The 22,769-nt window shown below is 36.9% G+C and overlaps 1 protein-coding gene across 1 annotated transcript in view; it reads right to left on the bottom strand.

Annotated features, from left to right (window-relative positions):
- UPF2 (UPF2 regulator of nonsense transcripts homolog (yeast)) overlaps nucleotides 1-21,967 on the bottom strand; it is a 144,137-nt gene extending 122,170 nt beyond the window's left edge. Inside the window, exons 1-4 of the mRNA XM_006873166.1 lie at nucleotides 21,887-21,967; nucleotides 15,363-15,742; nucleotides 11,784-12,563; nucleotides 791-951 (exon numbers count right to left, since the gene is read on the bottom strand). Of these exons, the coding sequence (XP_006873228.1) occupies nucleotides 791-951; nucleotides 11,784-12,563; nucleotides 15,363-15,724 (1,303 nt within the window). The 5' untranslated portion in view covers nucleotides 15,725-15,742; nucleotides 21,887-21,967. The remainder of the gene's footprint in view (nucleotides 1-790; nucleotides 952-11,783; nucleotides 12,564-15,362; nucleotides 15,743-21,886) is intronic.
- Between the last annotated feature and the right edge of the window lie 802 nt (nucleotides 21,968-22,769).

The raw sequence follows: 22,769 nt of genomic DNA, 5'->3' as shown, positions 1-22,769 counted from the left end.
ACAAATCTTTACAGTGAGGATCAATCCCACCCCCTCCATACACAGGGATGGGCAACTTGTACATTGGCTACCCAAAGTGTGTGTGGCGGGGGGGGGAGCTACAAAGGCAAACAGTAACTTTCAAGAGGTAGCCTAGATCCAGAGGGCATGACAGAAGGTAGAATCTCCACTGAGTAGTATCCAAACTGTCTGGATGGCACTGATAAAAGGAGATGCAGATACATTTCTTGTGATACAATAGTGAATAATTGTTATCAGGACTGCTTGTGAGGGTTGGAAATGGAAAGGAGTGAGTGACTGTGCAGTCTAGGAACGGAGATCCCTGGGACCATCAAAGGAGAAGAGCAGAGAGTGGGACCCTACCCAGAGAAGCAGTGACGCCAGAGGTGGAGGCAGAGACAATGACATGGAGAGATGGAGCAGCTGGTGACTTCAGACCCCGAGAGGGTGAGGGGCTTGCAGGGTATACCCTTTGGTTGGTTGATTGATGATACATGGAGGCGACTGTAACCATGGTAATGAAACCGATATACGATAGGATGAATGTAAAACTAATGTTTTCCCATGTAAACTATCACATAATTCACAATAAAACATTAAGAAACCAAAAACAAAAAAAAAATAGAATTACAAAGGTACAGTCTATCTTTTCATTATCTAACTGACAAACTGAAAACCTTTTTAAAACTAAAATTTTCAATAATAGACATCTAAAGAGACTAAATTGACAGTGCTTATGAAACATAATGAAAAAAAAAAACCCATAATGTCTGTTTTCACGAACATTTACCTTCTGGTGTTGGTTTATCTTGAGGAAGATCTGGCATATTTTCATCCAAAAGGTCTGCTAAAGACTGCGAATTTGCCAGCAGCTTCTGATAAGACATAGCAAATTCCTCATACTGTTTATGTCTATCTTCGCTTAGCTCGCCTTTAGAATGTAGGATACGCCTGTTTAAAAAATAATAATCTGATCACCTTTTCAAATTAGATTTCAACACATATTATTACATCAGTTATCTCTCTAAAGTTGTTCCACACAAATTTAGATCAATTTTCTCTTACACTTATTCTGCTCCTAACATTTTCAAGTTGTGTCTGAAAATTACAATTTGTATCATCAAATTCACCTACTCAATTAAATTTTAACATTGGTTCCTTAAATATGAAGTAATATTAACAATTATGCCTAAATAATAGATTTAAGGAACCTTGATGGCATAGTGGATTAAGCATTAGGTTGCTAACCAAAAGGTCCAAGGTTCAAATCCACCAGCTGTTCCTCAGGACAAAGATGAGGCTTTCTGGTCCAGTGAAGATTTACATAGTTGGAAACACTCATAAGCAATTCTATTCTGCCCTATATGGTCACTATGGTGTGGAATCAACTCCACACAAGTGGTTGGTTTAATGTCATATTTAATAATAAAATCTTTTTTTGTTGTTTTGTACACCCACATGTCCCTAACAGTTATCAAAAACATTTAATGCAATGAATTAGTAGCTTTAAAAAAACACAAAATAGGTTATATATAAAAAGGAAGCTTGAAACATCTATGAAATTTAAAACTTCTACAATGACTTGAATCAAAATTATCTTTAAAAAAGCCCACTTCAAATAGCTTTCAGTCAATTCTCTTTACCCTTAAAGGGCTGGTTATTCATGCAGTAAATACTTACAGAGCAACCCACTTACACAAGGCCAGGCCATGTTAAAGAGCAGAGAATACAACTATACCTCCACTTTGCAAACCACACACAAATAAGCCACCCATAATCAGAAATGTGAAACTACTGAAAAACCTCAAAATATGTAATCAAATAAAAACTATACTAGTATAAAGTGGCTGAGACTTCTATAGTTGTATTCATTTTATTCTATACTAAAAAGTTACATAATGGTGTAAAATATTTGAACTTTATAATCAGAATGCAAACAATATAGGTTTCAAAAAGTGCACTGTAAATTTCAAAGAATTTTAGAAAACATTTGGAAGTTTTTTATTCCTTGTCAAAATTTGCTTTCTTATGAGCAGAGAAAATTTATAGTTATAACTTTGTGTTTTACATCATCTTAAAAGTTAAGAGTAAATAAAGTTGAAAAATCATGTGTACACTTATTCTTCTACACTCACTTGGAACAATTTCCAAATTTTTCCATCTTACCCCATCTTTCCCACCAACAAAAACTATCGTTTAACTGCCTAACATTCCAAATAGTAAAATTCAAAATTTTGGAAACATCAGTTATAAGATAGCTTAAAGCATACTTACATATAATAATTCATTACATAATTTATCTTTTTTAAAAATGCAGGTCTAAAAAATGAGAAATCTTCATTTTCTTATGCTTTAAATATACATCAGATAGCAACCAATCAGAAAAAAGGCAAAATAGCTTAACCATACTAATCCAAGTTAAAAGTGTTTCTCTAAAACCACTGGCAGCACATTTTTCCTCTTCAAGCATTTATCTCAATCTAATTTTACTAGTAAAAACAAAACGTTTACCATTTTATCAATGAATTTTGACAAAGCTTTTGTAGTAAATTTTGTCAATGAATTTCAAATATTTAAACAAAAAACCAAAGTATCTTGAAATATACAAACCTATGAAAAAAACTTATAGTACTTTGAATGAGCATGATAGAATTTTTTCATCAGTTCTAATACAGGTCATTTTTTAAGTAAAATAAGCGTTAACATTCAGTCTATAAAAATAAATAATTCAAATAGCAATACTCAAAAGTTTGTTAAGTGCCACCTAATAGTTTCCAAGGAGCAGCTGGTGGGTTTGAACTGACAACCTTGTGGTTAGTGGTGATGGTGGTGTGCCACGGAGTTGGTTCCAACTCATAGTCACCCACCCTGTACAGGATTTCCAAGGCTGTAACTGTAAATCTTTATGGGAGCAAAAAGCCTCATCTTTCTCCCATGGAATGGCTGATAGTTTTGAACTGCTGACCTTGAGGTTAGCAGCCTGACTTGTAACTACTACGCTACCAGAGCTCCTTTTATGGTAGTAGTCCAGCGTCTATCCTACAGCGCTACATCAGGACTCCATATTGAAAAGTTGCTGTTAAGTGATACAGAGTCAATGTAGACTCATAGTGATCTTGTACATGGTTTCAAAGGAGTAGCTAGTGAATTTGAACCGCCTACTTGGGATTCAAATCAACCTTGAGGTTAAGTGCTTATCCTAGAGTGCCACACCAGGACTACTCTAAAATATTCCACAATATTAGTAGAAACATTAACTGATAAAGTAAATTATGTTAAAAGGGATTCAAAGGATGTAAAAACCTCTGATAATTAAGATGCTATATTATTTCAGTACTTGAAAACTAGAAAATATCTAAGAATAAAATAACCTGGAACTTTATTCTGCCAGTAGGTTCTGACATTTTGAATCTCTGGAGAGCATCCAATTTGTTAACACATCAATACTAAGGATTACTGAAGCATAAGCAGTAGCAAGGTGATTATTATGCTATTACACAGAAAATGAACTATCCAGTACCAACCACACTTTCAAATATTTGCCTAGGATTTTGCATCTAATCAATTAAAAGTGACTTATTTCTATGATGGCTCCATATGTATACATTTGTTATCCAGTCCTCCTGAAATCAAATTAAAACTTCAAAGCTTCAGAGATAGTCCTCGCTCTCCCTCAAATTATGAGATTTTAAAACAGTACTAAAATTTACTAATTTATATATGATTCTGTTCTTACTTAATATGGATACTTAATGAGAGCATCCACTGCTACTGAGTTGACTCTGTCTCACAGTGACCCTACAAGACAGAATGGTGGTGGTTAAGTGCCATGGAGTCGGTTCCGACCCCTAGCGAGGAGCAGCTGGCGAGCTTGAACCACAGACTTTGCAGTTCAAACAGCTTTGCAGTCTGGCACATTAACCCACAGCGTCACACCAGGACTTGTTATATGTCATAGAGTCGGTTCCGACTCATAGCAACCCTGTATAGGGTTTCCAAGACTGTAAATGTTTATGGGAGCAGAAAGCCTCATCTTTCTCCCACTGAATAGCTGGTAGTTTCGAACTGCTGACCTCGCGGTTCACAGGCCGACAGAGTACAATTGCTCTTTAGGGTTTCTGAGATTGTAAATATTTGTTAGAGCAAACAGTCCCATCTTTCTCCCACAGAGCATCTTATGGGTTTGAGCCACTGACCTTGTTGGAGTAACCAGCAAAATCTTAATCCAACTCCAGAAAAAAAAAGTTTAGATTTTTGTTGATTTGTTTTTAACTCATAATTTACACTGAGCACTTTATAAGCATTACAGAATACCAATGAAATGGAACTATAAAAGTTCTGTTTCACACAGAACTTATACACGTTTTCAATACACATTGACTGAAAATCTGACTAAATGTACAGCATGAAGTAAAACCATAGGGGTAGAAATACAAAAAGGCAACTTTTATGCTTTAAGAACAGAAACAACCCATCACAGGTACTGAATATTCAAAACCCAAAAAATCATTTAGAGTTTATTATAAAATGAAAGTTTTAAATGAACATACTTTGTATATCAGTTTTGTTGATATGATGAAGCTCTTAGAAAAAATATTTTGATTAAAATGTTTAGAAAAAAATAAAAGAAAAATCTAGCTGAAGATATGATTCATTTCATACCATTTTAATTACAATCTGTTCAGACATGTATCTATTACCTAAAGTTGAACTGAAGTCATTCTTTCAAGAATGTTATAAAGCAGAAATCAGCAATTTTGTTTTTATGGGAAGGGTTAAATAGTAAATATTTTAAGCTACTCTACTGATATAGCACAAAAATAACCACAGACAGTACGTATACAAATAAGTGTGGCTATGTTCCAATAAATCTTTATTTTTGGACATAAAAATCTGAACAAATAATTTTTACGTTTCACAAAACATTCTTATGAATTTTTTGAACCATTAAAGTAAAATCCCTTACTAGCTCACAGACTGTATAAAAATTAGTGGTGGGCCTGATATGGTACAAAGGTCTGTACTTTGCCAATCCCTCTAAATAAATCATTGGAGTTAACTGAATCATGTTACTATTTCAAAGTTACACAAACTAGCTCATTCCTTCCCACAGATTGCAAAAATGAAGATACTGGCACCATTCTACATATGTAAAAATCAATGTAAACATTCATTCATTATAACAGAAATATTCCTAAGATATATCAATTCTTAAATTGAGTATTCTTTGTATTATTAAGGAGTCCTTGCGGCACAGAGGGTTATATGTTGGGATGCTAACCACAAGGTCGATAGTTAAAGCCTACCAGTCACTCCAATGGCAAGATGAGACCATCTGTTTTCATAAAGATTTGCAGTCTTGGAAATCCTAGGGGACAATTCTCTGCCCTATTCGGTCACTATGAAATATGTAAAACTTGTATAAAATATCAATTAATCCATTATTGAATCAAGCATTCCTGTTGTTTCGTTGTTGTTAAGTGCCATCAAGTCGGTTCCATCTCATAGCGACCCTGTACAGGGTTTCCGAAGTACAACTGGTGGGTTTGAACTGCCAACCTTGTAGTTCACAGTCCAGTACTAATCCTACAGTGCCACACCAGGGTCCAAATCAAGCACTATGCTCACATAATTTTTAAGAAATCATTAATGCCTAAAAAAATTCTTACATTAAGAGATCTCTATTTTTTTTACCCTTTTTTTCATTTTTAAAACTAAGTAAAATGTGAAAAATTCAGTATGAGGAGGTAAAAAAAAGACCCTGAAATAATTTGTGAAAGAACTGATTCTGTCATTGACTTTTACATTGATTAGGAACATCCTTTAATCCCAAAATCTGTTCCATCCCCTTCAAAACATATGTATTCCTTTTAGGGTACTGTGAGAATCAATTAAAACCATAAATGTAAATATACTATGTAAAGATAAAGAGGTATTTTCATGAGAAAAAAAAGGCAAAGTCCAATGGAGTAAAGGTAAGAATTTCAATGCCACGTTACTATTTTCATCTTCAATTAGTCAAATTAAAAAAGAAAACTTTGGCAATAACAAAGAAAATCCATTTTAGCATTAACCTTCTGCAGTCACGCAAAACAACAGAGACCACATGGCCAAAATCTTTCAAAAATTATGAAGACCACCCAAGAGAAACTACTAGATTTTACTTTTCACCTCAATGTATCAAATTTTCACGAAAACTGGCTTTAGAATTTTCTTTTAGCTTCATTTTCATATAATATTAATCTGACTGTTGTTGCTATTATTAAATGCCATCAAGTCAGTTCAGATCTATCGTGACCCTGTATAGGATTTCTGAAGAGCATCTGGTGGATTTGAAGGCTTTAAATTGCTGACCTGCAGTTAGCAATCAAGTGATCCTACAGAATCACATCAGAATCCATTAATCTGGTTAGGCATCTTGTAATCTTGTGATAAGACATTAGAAGGTAATTTAAGCATAACTATACTCATTCAACAAATATTTATTAACTAACTAATCAAATCACTTAAACAGAATTAGAGACTATTTGAGAGGAGGTAACAATCTTAGAGCATTTATAAAATTGTTGCCATCTCTTTTGAGTCTAATGTACAGTAATTTAGCATCTTACTAGTACACAACTACTACAGAATTTATCAAACAATTTACCTGGAAAGTAAGTTAAAATAAGTAAAACTACTTAATTTTAGGCCAATATGTTTATAGGTGTCAACATTAATAAAGTAACATCTTATGCATATGTTATTAATCAAAGACATCTTGCTGATTTCATAAACGATTTTTTTTTTTTTTTTAAACGGCTACATTCTATTTATGGAGTCCTATATGGTGCTGTAAGGAGCTCTGGTAGAGGAGTGGTTACGAATCGGGCTGCGAACCGCAAGGTCAGCAGTTTGAAACTACCAGCTGTTCCACAGGAGAAAGATGAGGCATTTTGCTCCCATAAAGATTTATAGCCTCGGAAACCCTGTGCAGGAGTCGCTATGAGTCGGAACCGACTCCATGGTACACAGCCACCACAACCATCATTGTGGTGCCATAGGATAAGCACTGGACTGCAAGGTCCATTTGAACCACAAAATCGACAGTTCAAACTCATCAGCATGTCCTTGAAAACCGTACAGGGTCATTATGAGTATGAACTGACTTGACAGCACTTAACAGCAGTCTACTTACATTTTCTAAACTTTAATTAAATCTAATTGCTTACTGTTATTGAACTGAGCATGCAATCATGATGAAAAGAAACTTTCTACCACTCCCACCAATTAAAGAGAAAAAAAAGAAATAAGATACTTCAGAATTTCACTATATGGGACAAAACAAATTTTGTTACACATATAAGTTAACATTATGCTATATCCTACAAAAACTAAATCACCACTTCAAACAATTTTTCTTAAATATCAGTAACTGTCTTCATTCATCTGCTGTATTTTCAACACCAGAGACTTTAATACCCCATTCAAAAACACTGGTCAAGTGGATTTTTAAGTAGACTGGAAGTATACTGTTAAAACTTCACAATCTCTATCATCTTCAAATTCAACAAAATAATCTAGACCATTTAGGATTCCTAGGCTGAAAATAATACAGTATATTTGAATTTTTGGTAATCATCATTAATATATTGAATAGACTTATTTAACATGTTCTGTAAGTCTTAAATATCAGCTGGCTTGGCACTCATATTTTTAGTATTACGAAAAAGAAAAACCTTACTGGGATAAACTGCTGTCCATGATTTGTTCCTATGATGCAGAAAAACCTCAAAACACCTAATGGATAATGACAGCAAGGGAGAAACTTTTGAAACTGGTCATTTAACTGTAATGCACTCTCATAAAACTACCAATAGGCCAAGCAGAGATTAGGCACTAATCTATTCCTATCATTGCCCCACTCCTAACCCCTTAGTCAAGTATTTGCTTAAGCTGAAGTTTATCCTAAGGCATGAGTGATATTAGACTTTATGTCAATTATTTTCTATGTTAAGATTCTCACATCCCCCAAATTATTACATCTAGGTGTACAAAGTCTCCCATGATAAAATGACTAACAGCATGCTAAGCTAAATTTACATTAAATAACTTCCTCTAATAAATACAGTTTCCTACTTAAAAGGAAGGAGCTCTGGTAGCACAGTGGTTATAAATCGGGCTGCGAACCACAAGGTCAGCAATTCGAAACTACCAGCTGTTACGCAGGAGAAAGATGAGGCTTTCTGCTCCCGTAAAGATTTACAGCCTTGGAAACCCTGTACAGGGTCACTATGAGTCGGAACTGACTCCATGGCACATAACAACAACTTAAAAGGAGTCCTGGTGTGGCGCTGTGGGTTAATGTGCAAGACTGCAAAGCCGTTTGAACTGCAAGATCAGCAGTTCAAGCTCACCAGCTGGTCCTCGGAAACCCTATACAGGGTCACTATGGGTCAGAAGCGACTCGACAACTCTTAACAACAACTTAAAAGGATAAGTTTCTAGAAGAGGCCACAAAGCTGTGCTCTTAACACAATATCCTGTTTAAAATTTTTATCAGTGATTGAATAAAAAGGCTTATCAAAAACTGAATGTGATCAGCTGATGAATACAATTAAAATACACATGTAACCACTATTTTAATTATCATTAGGCTAAAATAATATGCAAAAACATTTAAAAGACTAAGTCCAGACTCATGCTTTAAAAAGGATTTCATTAGTTCAAGATAAAGAAGAGCTGTCTTGGTAGCAGCTCATTTGAAAAATTAAACTTTTAGAAGTATATGAGTAGAATTTGGAAATCATGGACAAACTGAAGGAACTGGATGTATTTTGCCTGAAGAAGATGAAAGCGAAGCTTTTTGACAGTCTGCAAATATTTGAGGTATTATTATAGGAAAGGAATCCTGGTGGTACAGTGAGGTAAGCACTAAGCATCATAATCATTGTGAAGCTGTTTGCACCCATAGAGATTTATAGTCTCAGAAAACCCTATGGAGCAGTTCTACTCTGTCCAATAGGGTCACACTGAGTTTGCATAGACTTGATGGCAGTGGGCTGTTTTTAATTTTTTTTATTAATGGGAATAAAAGTGAGGAACATTCTGCATCACTGTTTTTCAAATTATCTTTCATGAAAGACCACATTTTCCCCCTAATTGCTGTAGCCACTTTTGTAAAATATAGTAAAACATCAGAGTAATACAAGATTGTTTAAAAATATGTCTAAATGTTTCATTGTAATTTCTGTACTTCACTATGAGCAGGTACTTTGAATAATAAACCTACTGAAAGCATCCTTCCCGCTGCACACACACTTTGAGTAACTTTATTATATACTATACCAGAAAAAAAAAAATTACATCAAAGGGAGCTTCCTAACAGGGAGTTAAGTTTCAGCCTGCTGACAAAGAATTCCTGGCAAATAGGAATTCTACATCACTGGAATGGCTCAGAGGGCAATGAGCGTCTTTGGGAGGTATATTCAGAGGATAAATAATTTTACCTGTCAGGTAATCTGTGAAATTAATTCCTGTATTAGAATAAAATCATTGTAAAACTAATCTTGAAAGTTCTGTAATGCCAATAAAAAACAAAGAAACATGAAAAACGCACACAAAAACCTTAATGTAGCCAATAAAAATAATTCACAGATACTTGTAATTATCAGTTGTACAGAATATGTATGAAAAACAAAAACAAAAATGGCAAAGCATTATGTAAACCATAATTAAACTAAACCCACTGCCAGAGTTGATTCCAATGCATAGCAACCCTACTGAACAGAGTTGAAATGTTCCTTAGGGTCTCAAAAAATGTAAATCTTTATAGGAACAGAGAGCTAAATCTCTCCCTGCAGAGCAGCTTGTAGATATAAACTGGCAACCTTGTGGCTAGCAACCCAACACTTAACCCACTGCCCCACAGGAAAAAAAAAAAAAACCTCACTGTCATCAAATTGATTTCAACTTAACAGTGGAAATAGGAATTTCCAAAACTGTAAATTTACGGGAGCAGAAAGCCTCATTTTTCTCTGCGAGACAGCTGGTCCGCTTAAATCACTGCTCTTGCAGTTAGCAGCTCAATGTGTAACCGACAGTGCCACCAGGGATCCTAAAATCATAATTGGTGATTTGTGTCATGGAGTCGGTTCTGACTCGTAGCGACCCTTCGTAGGGTTTCTGAGGCTTTAAATCTTTACAGGAGCAGAAAGTCTCATGTTTCTCCCACGGAATGGTTGAAGTTTTAAACTGCTGACCTTGAGCTTAGCAGCCCGACTCATAAGCACTACGCTACCACAGCTGCTTAAATCATAACTAAGAAACCTTAAATATAGGAGAATTATTAAAGGACCATCATATTACTTTGTAATCCATTACTATGTAAATATATTTTGAGGTTGCTTCCTCCAAGTTTAAAATAATCCTCATTATACAAAAGCACAAAGAAAAACGGTATCACTTCTCTTTTTTTAAAAAAGACTCACTGATGAGCACCTTTGCCATCTTAAATTCTCACCTCTGAGTATCCTTTAGTCACTAGTGTTTAGCCATATTGTTTCTACATCTATCTTAACCCTGTCCTAACTATACTACTTGCACACACTATTATTCTCTTCTCATTAAGTTAATCACATTCCATTGGTAACCACTTATAACAGAGCGCCCCCTAGTGCACTTATGGGTATGGCAATGACAGTGTGCCGTGGAGTAGGTTCCAACTCATAGTGACCCTGTTTAGGGTTTTGGAGGCTGTAAATCTCTACAGAATTTCACAAAAAGTCTCATCTTTCTCCCACGGAGTCACTGAGTGACTGGTAGAGTCAAACTGCAGACCTTGCAGTTAGTAGCACAGCTCATAATCCACTGAGCTATCAGGGCTCTTTACTTATGGGTATTGTTGTTGTTGTTAAGTGATGTTGACTGAGTTCCGACTCATAGTGACCCTACACAGGGTTTCTGAGAAACAGCTGTTGGACAGAAAAGGTAATTCCCCACACTAATTCCTAAACAATAGCAATTTCAGATTTTCAATCATGCAGTGTAAACAAGTTACAAAGTATAAGCAAATGCTACTGCTATTTTCCCTTTCTGCATCTCCTCAGACCTTCTCCAACCGCCCCACCCCATAAAAGTTGACCTAGTGCCCACACACTGCATTAACTTCTGTCTCGCTGTCTTACAAAGTGCAGAAGCTATATACACAGTAGTCTACAAACTTTATACAGCTGCATTTCAGAAAATTTTTGTGCATAATATATTTGCTTAAATTTAGACCATTAACATCATCAGGCTAGGAGTCGCTCTACTGTTCCATAACTAATTTGGTGCACAATTCAAAATGGAAAATAGTACTGATTAAGAATGACTTCCTTTCAAAGAGCAAGTATCAACAGTGATATCAATAAATTAAAACACAAAACAATTAAAATAAATCTGTTATAGAAGGAACATAAAAACACAGAAAAATAATAGCAGGCAAGTTAAAATGACAGAAAGAAAACTCATCCCTCAATATTAAGCAGTTTTTTAAAATCACAGGAAGAAAAAAACACATCCACAAAGTAAAAAAATCTCATATACTTGCCAGATTCTTTAAAATCAGAAACAAAATCTATTATAAACTCACATTCAAACATGAGTATTTAGAATATTACACTTAGAAATTTTCCTGGAATGTTAAGAAATCACCTGCAATGAGCCCTTTTCCATAAGTTCTTTCAGTGGCACGAAGGCTTTAAATTTTTATAAGTATGAGCTCCAAAATAAATTCTCAATTCTGAGAAACATTTGAAAATCACCTGTTTTGTCTCTCAGTGTTCTGTAGCTCCCTGTGGTCCCTTTTGAGGTGTTTGGTCAAAGACGTAAAGTATTCTTTTAAAAGGTTCTGGAAAGGCTGTTGTTTCTCTGGACTAATTATCTCACTAGGAGGAAAACTCAAATTAAACTTCTCTGCGGCACCTTTTACTTTCCTCGGTACAAGTCCAGCAATATCATCACCACAATGTCGACAAAAACTAATCACCACAGAAACATGAGTATGGGACTCTCGATCAGCATTAATAATATTTTTCAGCTGTTCATAGATTAAGGAAAGACCTTCCTTGTCAGTGAAAATCCCAACTATCGTCAATTCTGCAATGAAACGCAAATCAGTTCTCAACTTCGTAATGTTAGGTGTTTTCTCTTCTTTCCTGGCTTCAAAATGCTTTTTCCAAACCTGAAGAAGTGATGGGGCAAAGTCAGCATAGCGCTGGTGAAAGAGAGAGCATAAGTGCACAGCACAATTCACATCAGATATTTTTAGCTTTGCCTCCACAATAGAAGCTACAGCTTCTGCAATGTATTTGCTTAAATTTAGGCCATTAAAATCATGGGACAAGGAGTCTCTCTGTTGTTCTGTAATAGTTTTTAGTTTCTTGACAAAAGCAGTATTTTTCTTCAGACTTGAATCTAGTCGACTAAAGAAATTTTCCTCTGGCCTGTTGTCTGGTGCATTTTGGTTTCTGCTACGAAGTTCCTTCCTTAATTGGTGTCGTTCCCAAGCTTCCTGATGAAGTTGAAGGGATTCCTCCTTCTCTCTAGATAAGAAACAAACAAATGAGTACATAAAATACCTTGTATATTTCATAGCCTCACTGACAAACCCCCTAAGAAAGAAAGCCAATGAAAAATTATATAAGCATCAGAATCTGAAAACAAAAGACGCAAAACGTACTTGTCTACTTTCAAGTTACTAAGTGCCATCATGTCAGTTCCAACTCATAATGACTTTATATAGGGTTTCTGAGGCTGTAAATCTCTGTAGAAGCAGAAAGTCTCTTCTCCCTCAAAGCAGCTGGTGGGCTTGAAACATCGATCTTGTGGTTCACAGTCCACTGCTTATCCTATAGAGCCACTGCACTCTCCTAAGATAATTAGGGTCCAATATATTAATACCAATGATTCCTGGTATGGCGTTGTAAGATAAGGAGAGGACTACGAACCACAAGGTCAGCAGTTCAAACCCACCAGCTGCTCCAGAGTCTCTGAGTTGGAGCCAACTTGACTGCACTTAACATATTAATACCAAATGGAGTTGTTGTTGTTAAGTGCCGTCGAGTCAATTCCGACCCACAGCGACCCCGTATAGTGAACCACCAACCTTGTGGTTCCAACACCTTTGCAGTCTGGCACATTAACTCACAGCACCACACTAAGACTCCTTCAATCAAACGGCGTAGAGCAAAAAATTTTGAACGACTACATTAAAATTAAAAATAATTCTGCCAACTAGCAAGCTAAATGCATAAAACATATGGCACTTAAAATAAACACAAAACAATATGCTTAAAGATGTAAGACAGATAAAACATTGGACAAATGTTTTATCCAGACAATACTTTTATCCAAAACAGGGGTCCACAAAGCAGTACTTTAATCAAAGAAAAAGCATTATAAAAGCATATACTGAAAGTGATTTAAAATGTTAATTTGATTTTTCTGTTCTCAGCATTAACCTTTAAGAAAATACTGGGCTAGGTTTGGGGGTCTCAAAATTCAAATGTAACTTAGAAAGTTTGGAAAGAACTTATCATATTAAAGCCCTTTAATAAAAAGCAAATAAATGAAATTTATCCTGAAAAAGCTTAAAAAAAAAAAAATCACCTAGGGGGATATAAAGTTTCAAGGTTTTCAAGACAAGAGAACATATGACTTTAAAACGTAAATCTCTAGAAAAGTAGATTTTTATCTTTCTGGAAAAACCATCCCTGAATCACATTAAAATTCCATGATTTTTCTAATACAAGCTATAATACATTCATGGAAAAGTTGTATTCATCCTGGAAAAATAGGAATTTAGTATCTCTTGAAGATCTCCTTGTTATAAACACACTGAAATTAACTGTGAGAGTACATAGTAAGAAAACAAAATTTACTATATATATGAAATGAGTAATTCAAGTTTCACCTGCATTGAAAACCTTTAATATGCGAGATGACATAAGTTACCCTTGAAATAATAAGATGTTTTAGAGTATTCCTACTTGGCATGCAAATGGCTTAGCACTCAGCTACAAACCAAAACTTTGGCGGTTTGACACCCAGATGTGCCTCAGAAAAACGGCCCAGTGGTCTAATTCCAAAAGATCAAAGTCATTAGAAATCTTAAGGAGCACAATTCTACTCAAACACATGGGGCTGCCAGGAGTCAGCACTGACTCAGTGTCAACTAGGTTTTTTCCGTTGTTAAAATATTCTGTAGATAATTACTGAAACGGGAAGGCAGGGAATAAGATTATTAATAACAACATTTTTGCATATGTTTGTCTGAAATTTTCATTTTAAAAGTTGGGGACTTGGTTGTTGTTTTTTTTTCCCCAAGTTCTTTTTTTATGGGTAGGGAGCAAGTAAAAAGTTATTATAAAATTGAACATTCTATGAATTTAAAAGCGTAAGATAAGCAAGAAAGTCTCAGGAATTATGATTCTGCATATTCCAAACCTGGCCGGTACTATCACCTTCTAGACGTAAAGCTTCTATGCTCTTCATTAAAAATAAAAGTACTAAAGAACTTTAGTGAGAACATTAAGTGACTGTTCTAGATGTTTATGAAAATTCAAGTTTGTAAATTAAAATTAAAAACCACTTCTAAAATTCTAGATATGAAGAAAAGAGTTTACGCTATTCAACAATAGTCACTTTTGCTATACCTTGGTGTTCTTTTGTGAGGATTACCTGGTGTTTTCCGCTATATTATATTAACTGCAAAGATTAACAAAGCTAAAAGACAAGGCTTCAAACATTTTCTGGAAAAATTCCATTATCATTCAATTCAATTTTTCCACAAACTTTTGAAGCCCCCTCATATAATGGGAGGCAATATGAAATTGTGCTTAAGGACAAAGGTTTTAGTGTCAGAACAATGTAGGTTCAAATCCCAGCAGCTCCACTTTCTGTGACCTTCAACAAGATACTTATACACTTTAAGCCTCAGTTTGTTAATCTTTAAAACCAAGACCATAAAACTTATCTCATTAGAACTTTTTTAAAGATGTATATTGATAGCCTTTGTACAGTACCTGGCACATGCAAGAACCCATCAAATACTACATGAAAAAAGATTTCCAATTTAAAAAAATAGAATATTATCATGCCATAAAAAATTATTTAAACAAAAATTTAAATTACCCTAGACCTCAAAATATGTTTATCACAGATTACTACTATTATTTAATTTAAATAATGAAAGAATCTTAAGTATACCTGTAGTCACCAACACAAAACAAGATACTTACAACTCCCAAGGAGTTGCATCAAGATAGTTTTATTTCAAATCATCTTTTTCTAAAATATTCTAAATTCCCATTCCTTCACATCATTAAAATACATTTTCTTACTTCAATTGAGCAGCTTCTTCTTCTTGCTGACGTTTTGCCTGCTCTTCTTGCTTCTTTCTCTCTTCCTCTTCATGTTTCTTTTTTTCTTCTTCCTCTCTCTTCTTTAACTCTTCCTCTGCTTTCACCTTTTCTTCTTCTTTTTTCTTGCGTTCCTTGTCTTCTTTTTTTCTTTTATCTTCTTCCAGCTTTTTCTTTTTATCTTCAGGAACCTTAATAACCTCCTTCTTGGCTGTGAGCTTGATATCATCTTTAGGCTTCTCCCTGCTGCTTACTGGCCGCCTTTCACTGCAGTCCTTTTCCTTGTTGTTCAGTAAAGAGTCTTTTTCTTCCATATTTGCTGGCTTTTTACGCTCAGCTGGCATTATGTTACCCAGGACAATCTGTAAGAAAAAAAGATTCAGTGACCTTTCATTCAGTAACGTGACACTAGTTTTTGGACATATTAATGTAACTTGGCAATTGAGAGAAATTAAATAAATGCATGCAAAATAGATACTATGTGATAAAAAGATTCATTGGTCACTTTCCACATTCTCTCATTACTAGTTATGCATGTCTAAATACATTAAAAAAAAATCTTTGTATAGGAAAATATTCAAACACCTATTAAAAACAGCACAGTATAAGGAGCCTCCAAGTACCCACCACTCACATACAACTATTACCAACTTCAAAATATGATGTCATTTAATCAATACTTTAATATATACCTGAGAACATTCTGAATCACTTTTAACTCATATGTCACAACTGTTAGAGCTGCTGGCCAACTATTTCGTACAATACTCAAGAAAGGTAGGAGGGGGCTTCAAACAGTTCAGGGGAAAATCCCATTATCTTTGAGTTTCATTTTTTCACGAACCTTTTAAATCTCTACCTCCCATATTTAATTTATAAGTAAGTTGTCTTCTATAAGCTACTAAACAAAATGAGAAAACAAGATGCACAAATTTCTCTTCATTGCTTTAACCCTATTATCAAACTTTAAAATGCAAAAACTGTTAGACCTTTAGACTCTCCATTAGTATTAGTCAAAATCAATTTATGAAAATAATGATTCAATATAAAACTACTACTGGCCCAGGACTACTTACTCAACCTTGGCATTACTAACATTTTGCTGTTGTTGTTAAGCGCCGTCGAGTCGGTTCCGACCCATAGCAACCATGCATATGGTTTCTGAGGAGCAGCTGATGAGCTTGAACTGCCGACCTTGCAGTTCAGACGGCTTTGCACTCTGGTGCATTGATCCACAGTGCCACACCAGGACCCTACTATTGACATTTTGGGCTGGGTTACTTTTTTGTTGGGAAGTGCTGTCCTATGCACTATAGCATGTTTAGCAGAGTCCCTAGCTTCTTCCTAGATGCTGGTAGTGGTCTCCCCATCCCTCACTTTTGACACCAAAAATGACACCAAAAGTCTCCTAGGGTCAAAATTTACCAGACTGAAAACCACAACACTGGTCAAATGTGGCTATTTAAAAGTAAATTAATTATATAAAATTTAAAAGTTCATTTCTTCAGTCACAATCCATATTTCAAGTGTTCAATACTGCACATGGCTACTATATTAGGCAGTGCAGATAGCAAACATTTCACCGTCGCAGGAAGCTCTACAAGACAGCATTAATCTATAGTAATGGCTCTATACAGTTAGCTGGAAATAACAAACCCAGAAATAAAAACTATTTCCCAGCATGATTTTTCCTTTTTTTCTAAAAACGTATTTCTCCAAACTCAGAACAAACTTGTTTTGTAATACAATTTCTTTTCTGGACAGTGCTTCAAGTTTTAACTCCTAAATCACCTCAAAACTGCAAATAAGAAAATAAAAACACTCTCAATTTAAGCAGTATACAAACAAAAATAAAAGCAAACCCACTTCCATGGAGTTAATGCCAACTCATAGTAGTCCTATAGGGCAGAACAGAATTACCCCATAAAATTTCCAAGGCTGTAAATCTTTACAAAACCAGACTGCCACATCTTTCTCCCTCAAAGCAGCTGGTGGGTTGGAACCACCTACCTTTTGGTTAGCAGCAGAATACTTAACCACTGCTCCACAGTGCTCCTTTTAAGGAATATGTTTTCTTTTGTTTGTTTAAGCACCATAGAGTTCGCTGCAACCCACAGCGACTCGGTATAGAGTTTCCAAGGAGCAGCTGGTGAGCTTGAACTGCTGACCTTGTGGTTCAAACCGACTTTGCAGTCCAGTGCATTAACCCACAACAAAACATCAGGACTTCTTTAAAGAGTTTAGGACTACTTAAACTTCCTTGTTTTTATTAAAAGCTAAATAGTATTCTTAGGTATTTTCAAATAATAGGTTTTTAATTACAGCAGTAAAAATTAGGTTAGCAAACAAAACATGTGCAATAATACTTTATAGACACGCAAAGAACTTACTTCAACACTATTATAAAATGTTGTCAGAGAAAGACATCCTAGGCCAGTAAAAGTACTTTAAGTAATTTTGGAGATACATGCCACACTCTGTACCTGCTCTCAGCCACCTCTTCCTTCCCCTTTTTCTCTTTTACTCTCTTATTCTCCTCCACTTTCATGTTCTATGCATTCATTCTGACAATGACACCCAAAGACTTAGTTAACCCCATTGGTGAAACTCAGAACAAACCAAAACAAACAAAAAAGGTCTGTTAATCCTGCTTCAAAAACCATTTTAAATATGTAAAAATATATAATTATTTATTTAGGTGCTAAGACAGTACTTGCATTTACCATATATTATCTGGAAATTTAATGATCAATTCTCGTACATCCTCAATTAAGTGTCCAACGTTAATGTGAAAATGAGCACTGTGCTAAAACCAATTGCTTACATTATCTCATTTAATACTAAAATCTTTATGAAGTGGGTATTAACTTTCGTATTTTATAAATGAGTAAACTGAGACTTGACTAAGTAACTTGACCAAGACCTCCACAGTTGGTGACAGAGCTAGAATCTGAACCCACATTCTTAACCAAAGTTAAGAATCCTAAGAGCACCAAATTGTGAATTGGAAGACTTGATCACAAATCCTCACTATGACAAATTATAGAATTATGAACCTTGGGGTAGAAAGAGTCCTCTGATAATTACCAGCTAAGCAGTTTTTACATCATGTCTTTAACTTTTGCCAGATTCTGGCTTAAAAGCATAAGAATAAGATAAAACCCAAGTAAACACAATTTTATTTAGGGATATTAGTCATCATATACAAAAATTTAAACGTTATATAGAATTTATATGTTCAGGTGAGAAGCATCACCAAGTGGCATTTTAGGGTTACAGTAATTATAGCTCCCCAACAATGTAAAGAATGGCATCAGAATTTACAATTAACATTTTATGTATTAAGATAAAATGAAATTTTCATAAAAATTATTTTTAAAAATTAAGAAACTAGCTCAGAATGTGGCAAATTAATAAAGGGTCATCATTTATCAACTCTAACAGTCTCCCCCAAAGTTTTCTGAATCTCTATGGTGGCTGTGTGCCGTGGAGTCAGTTCCAACTCATAGCGACCCTGTCCAGGGTTTCCGAGGCTATAAATCTTGACGGGAGCAGAAAGCGTCATCTTTCTCCTGATAGTTTCAAACCGCTGACCCTGCGGTTCCCAGCCCAATTCATAACCACTACGCTACCAGAGCTCCTTTCTGAATCTCTATAGTACTCGTTTATTCAGTAAAATTTTAACTTTAAGTACCTACTACATGAAGTAAAGGAGCTCTGGTAGCGTAGTGGTTATGAATCAGGCTGTGAACCACAAGGTCAGCAGTTTGAAACTACCAGCTGCTCCACGGGAGAAAGATGACGCTTTCTGCTCCCGTAGAGATTTATAGCCTCGGAAACCCTGGACAGGGTCACTATGAGTTGGAACCGACTCCACGGCACATTCCATCAGCAACAACATGAAGAAAACTACAGTAGGAATTCATGGTAATCTAGAATATGGATAAAGAGTATCAACACAGCCCTTACATCTTGATACAGATGTCATGGAATCAAGTCAGTCTTGTGTTACAAGCATATTCCCAAAGTATACTTGACTAAAGTTCAGTGAACAAAAAACATGGCAAAATCTGAAGGTACTTGTAGAAGTAGTATGTAACACATGAAAATGACATAGGCTTTGGAGTCAAGCAGACTTTAAGCTTGTATCCCAAACTAGCTATGGAAATTGGGCAACTTAATTTCTGCAAGTCTATTTGGTGGTGGTGGTTATGCAAGTCTATTTATTCATCAACAAATGGAAATAATGCTATGTTATAGAGGTCTTGATGAAAAGTTTCCTAGCACAGTAGACAACATGAAGGAACACTCAATAAGTGTTCTCTTTCACTCAAAACACTGAAAGTTATTTACAGAAGATTTTTCGAGTCAAAAAAACTATTAAGTTTTATCTATCCAAATTTTCAATTTCTATGTTGAGTTGGCAGCAGAAGAGTAATCTGTCCAATGTACAACTATTTTGGTGGTTGGGCCAAGATCACTCTCCAGGGCTCTTTTCCACTGACTTCAATATATGTTGTTGTTGTTAGGTGCCATCGAGTCATTAACGACTCATAGTGACCCTATGCACAACAGAATGAAACACTGCCTGGTCCTGGGCTAACCTCACAACTGTTGCCACGCTTGTGCCCATTGATGCTGCCACTTTGCCAAATCCATCTCATTGGGGCTTTTCCTTTTTCTCTGACCCTACACCTTACCAAAGATATCATTCTCCAGCAACTAGTTCCGCTTCAATATATAGAAAACTAAATAAAACAGTTTGTTGTTTGTTGTTAAGTACTGTTGAGTTCATTCCAGCTCATAGTGACCCTATATAGGGTTTCCAAGGAATGGCCGGTGAATTTGAACCACCGACTTTGTGGTTAAAACCAATCTTGTGGTCTAGTGTTTGATCCCACAGAATTTGTACTGTCAATTTTAAAAATTAAACGGAGCATTAAATATACAACGCTAAAACTCTTTAATAAGTTCATGTGTTAGCAGCCAAATATTTTATCTGAAGTATTAAGTAAAAAATATAAAGTTAAATAGATTGCATCTCAAAGTATGAATCAGTGATGTTTTCATTAGGATCCTTTTAGCACTTACAAAGTATTTTACTGAATACAAGTAAAATTATATTCACACAGTCCTGTAAAGGACACTATGCTTTAAAACAGCCTCCTGAGCTCCCACAACGGGATCCTGGTGGAGCACTTGGGCTATGTATTTTATTTGGCTTTCTAAACATACACTGAACTTTCAAGTAAAATTACTGTACTGGTAAACTGGGTAACCAACAGAATGGAGGGTCAATGGGATACTTCCCTTTTAAAGATATTCCTTTGCAAGAAACATACGCATAAGCATAAAGTCATAATTAGACTGCTCTAAAAATACTACAGTTAAGAGGATCCTGTTTTACCTTTTAATCTCATAATCAAAATGTTCTAACTAAAAGGCAGAACCCTGTCTTTGATTTTATTCTTCAAAGAATGTCCTTAGGATGAAAGCCTCATTCAAAGTTTTTACAAATTTCAGCAGTGTTCAAAAACTGTTTTCTTGAGGAGTTGCACAACTTGTAGTATGAACCCCTAAAAACTATCATGAATGATTAGGATGTGTGAGAGTTTTACTTGGATCTGATGCATTACAATGCCTGAGTCCTACGAGAATACGGGAGTTGATGGTCAACCAGTGAGTTACCTACGCCCTCGCCCAACCCTTCAGCTGGCTGAGCTTTGCCAACCTGGGGACCAAATCTCCAGGGATCATCTTAGCCCAACAGTACTAACAAGAGAGTACCCAGAACCTTGGAATGAAGGCAAAGTGAAGAATCAACCAGCTTGTGTGATCAAAAGGAAGTAAACTAAATAACCCGCGTCCACCATTCTCAAACACACCAAAACCCCTCTCTCTACACACACATCTCCCACAAACCCCTGCTCTCCCTCCACATTTCTATACTACACACGCTCCCCTGCTACAACTCCCCTTCTAGGGCTATCCACGGGTCACCTTCGCGGACCATCCTTCCCCAGCCCTAACTTCGCACCCACACTCCTCCTCACCACCTGAGACACCGCTTGTCTCCCTACTCCACATCCTCCCACACACTCACCCTCCCTACTTCCTTGCTCTCGCTTCCCTCCCGGCTCCCAAAGAGCTTTCCCCAACCTCCCCTCGCTTGACTCCACGCCCCCAAACACCTTCACCCCACTACAGTAAGCTCCCCGCCTCCAGTTCCGAGGCCCAGCCCAGGCGAGCGGGGCAGGCACCTCCTCTACCGCCCCTCATGCCTGCCCCGAGCCGAAGCTCCCGCCTTGATGGGAGCCTCCGGGAGAGGGGTCTGAAGAGGGCGACGCCGGACCAGCGGTCCCTCTACTGCTCTCCACCCCCGGAGAGCTAGGGAACCGAGTCGCCTCTTGAGTCCCTCAGGGAGTGGGGGTCCAGACCGGAGTCCTCCTAGCCCGCCTTCCTCCCGATCGTTGGAGCGGAGGAGAAGGAGGTTCCCCGGGACTCACCTCGAGCCCGTTGTCAACATTAGCCCCGGGTTTCCCAGCACCAACTCCAGCGCTCGGGCTCTCCCCTCCCCTCCCCCCACCTATCTCGCAGTCGAGGACCCGCCTTCCCTCAGCTCCCCCTCCTCCCTCCGCCCGTCGGCCCTCCCGCCCGCCACTCACCAGCGCGGCTGGGCTGCTAGTGGGGGCGGGGCGGAGGGAGGCCGAAAGGAAGAAGCTGTCTGCGTGATTGCCAGATTGCAAAACAGTCCGAGTTGCTCATCCCTCGGCATACCAATTTCCTCAGGTTTAGCTCTGGTGTAGCTATTCCAGATCAACGACTCGTGTACGTGTCACCCACTTAGCGACTGGTTCACATTGCCTATTCAATGAGCGGAGAGAATTTTCCAGACAGGCATTCATTAGGGCAGCTACCACTTGCACCTCAGGCCAGGGCCCCGACTGGGGGGAGGAGTGTTCCAAGTACCGGAGGCAGGAAGTGGATTGGTCATCAGGAAAGGGAAAGTTCCTGAACTGGAAATGCGCAGGCGCAGACTCTGGAGGTAGGGGAGGGGAAAATGGGGCGGGGCGGAGCTAGCGGGAGGTAAGAAGGGGCGGGAGAACAGTAGGCGAGTTACGGAGCGCCATTAAGGACAAAGTTGGCCATGCGACTCTTATTGGAGTTTCCCGATGAGAATGTTATAAAGAAGAGATCTAAGAAGAGAAAGTTTGATTGGGTTCATTCGAGGGGAGTTTGAAGGTGTAGAAAGATGGGAATGGGAGGCTAAAGAATATGACTCATGAAGAAGGTGGTTAAAAATTAGTCTAGATAGGAGTGCTTTAATAAGACTACGAAAGTTTTCTGGGGGAATTTCCAGAGCACTTCTAGGTGTTTGGTATAAAAATA

Source organism: Chrysochloris asiatica, unplaced genomic scaffold (assembly GCF_000296735.1).
Source record: "Chrysochloris asiatica unplaced genomic scaffold, ChrAsi1.0 scaffold00226, whole genome shotgun sequence".
Lineage (NCBI taxonomy): Eukaryota > Metazoa > Chordata > Mammalia > Afrosoricida > Chrysochloridae > Chrysochloris > Chrysochloris asiatica.
Note: the sequence above shows the minus strand (reverse complement) of the source record. Positions and strands in the feature narration are given on the sequence as shown.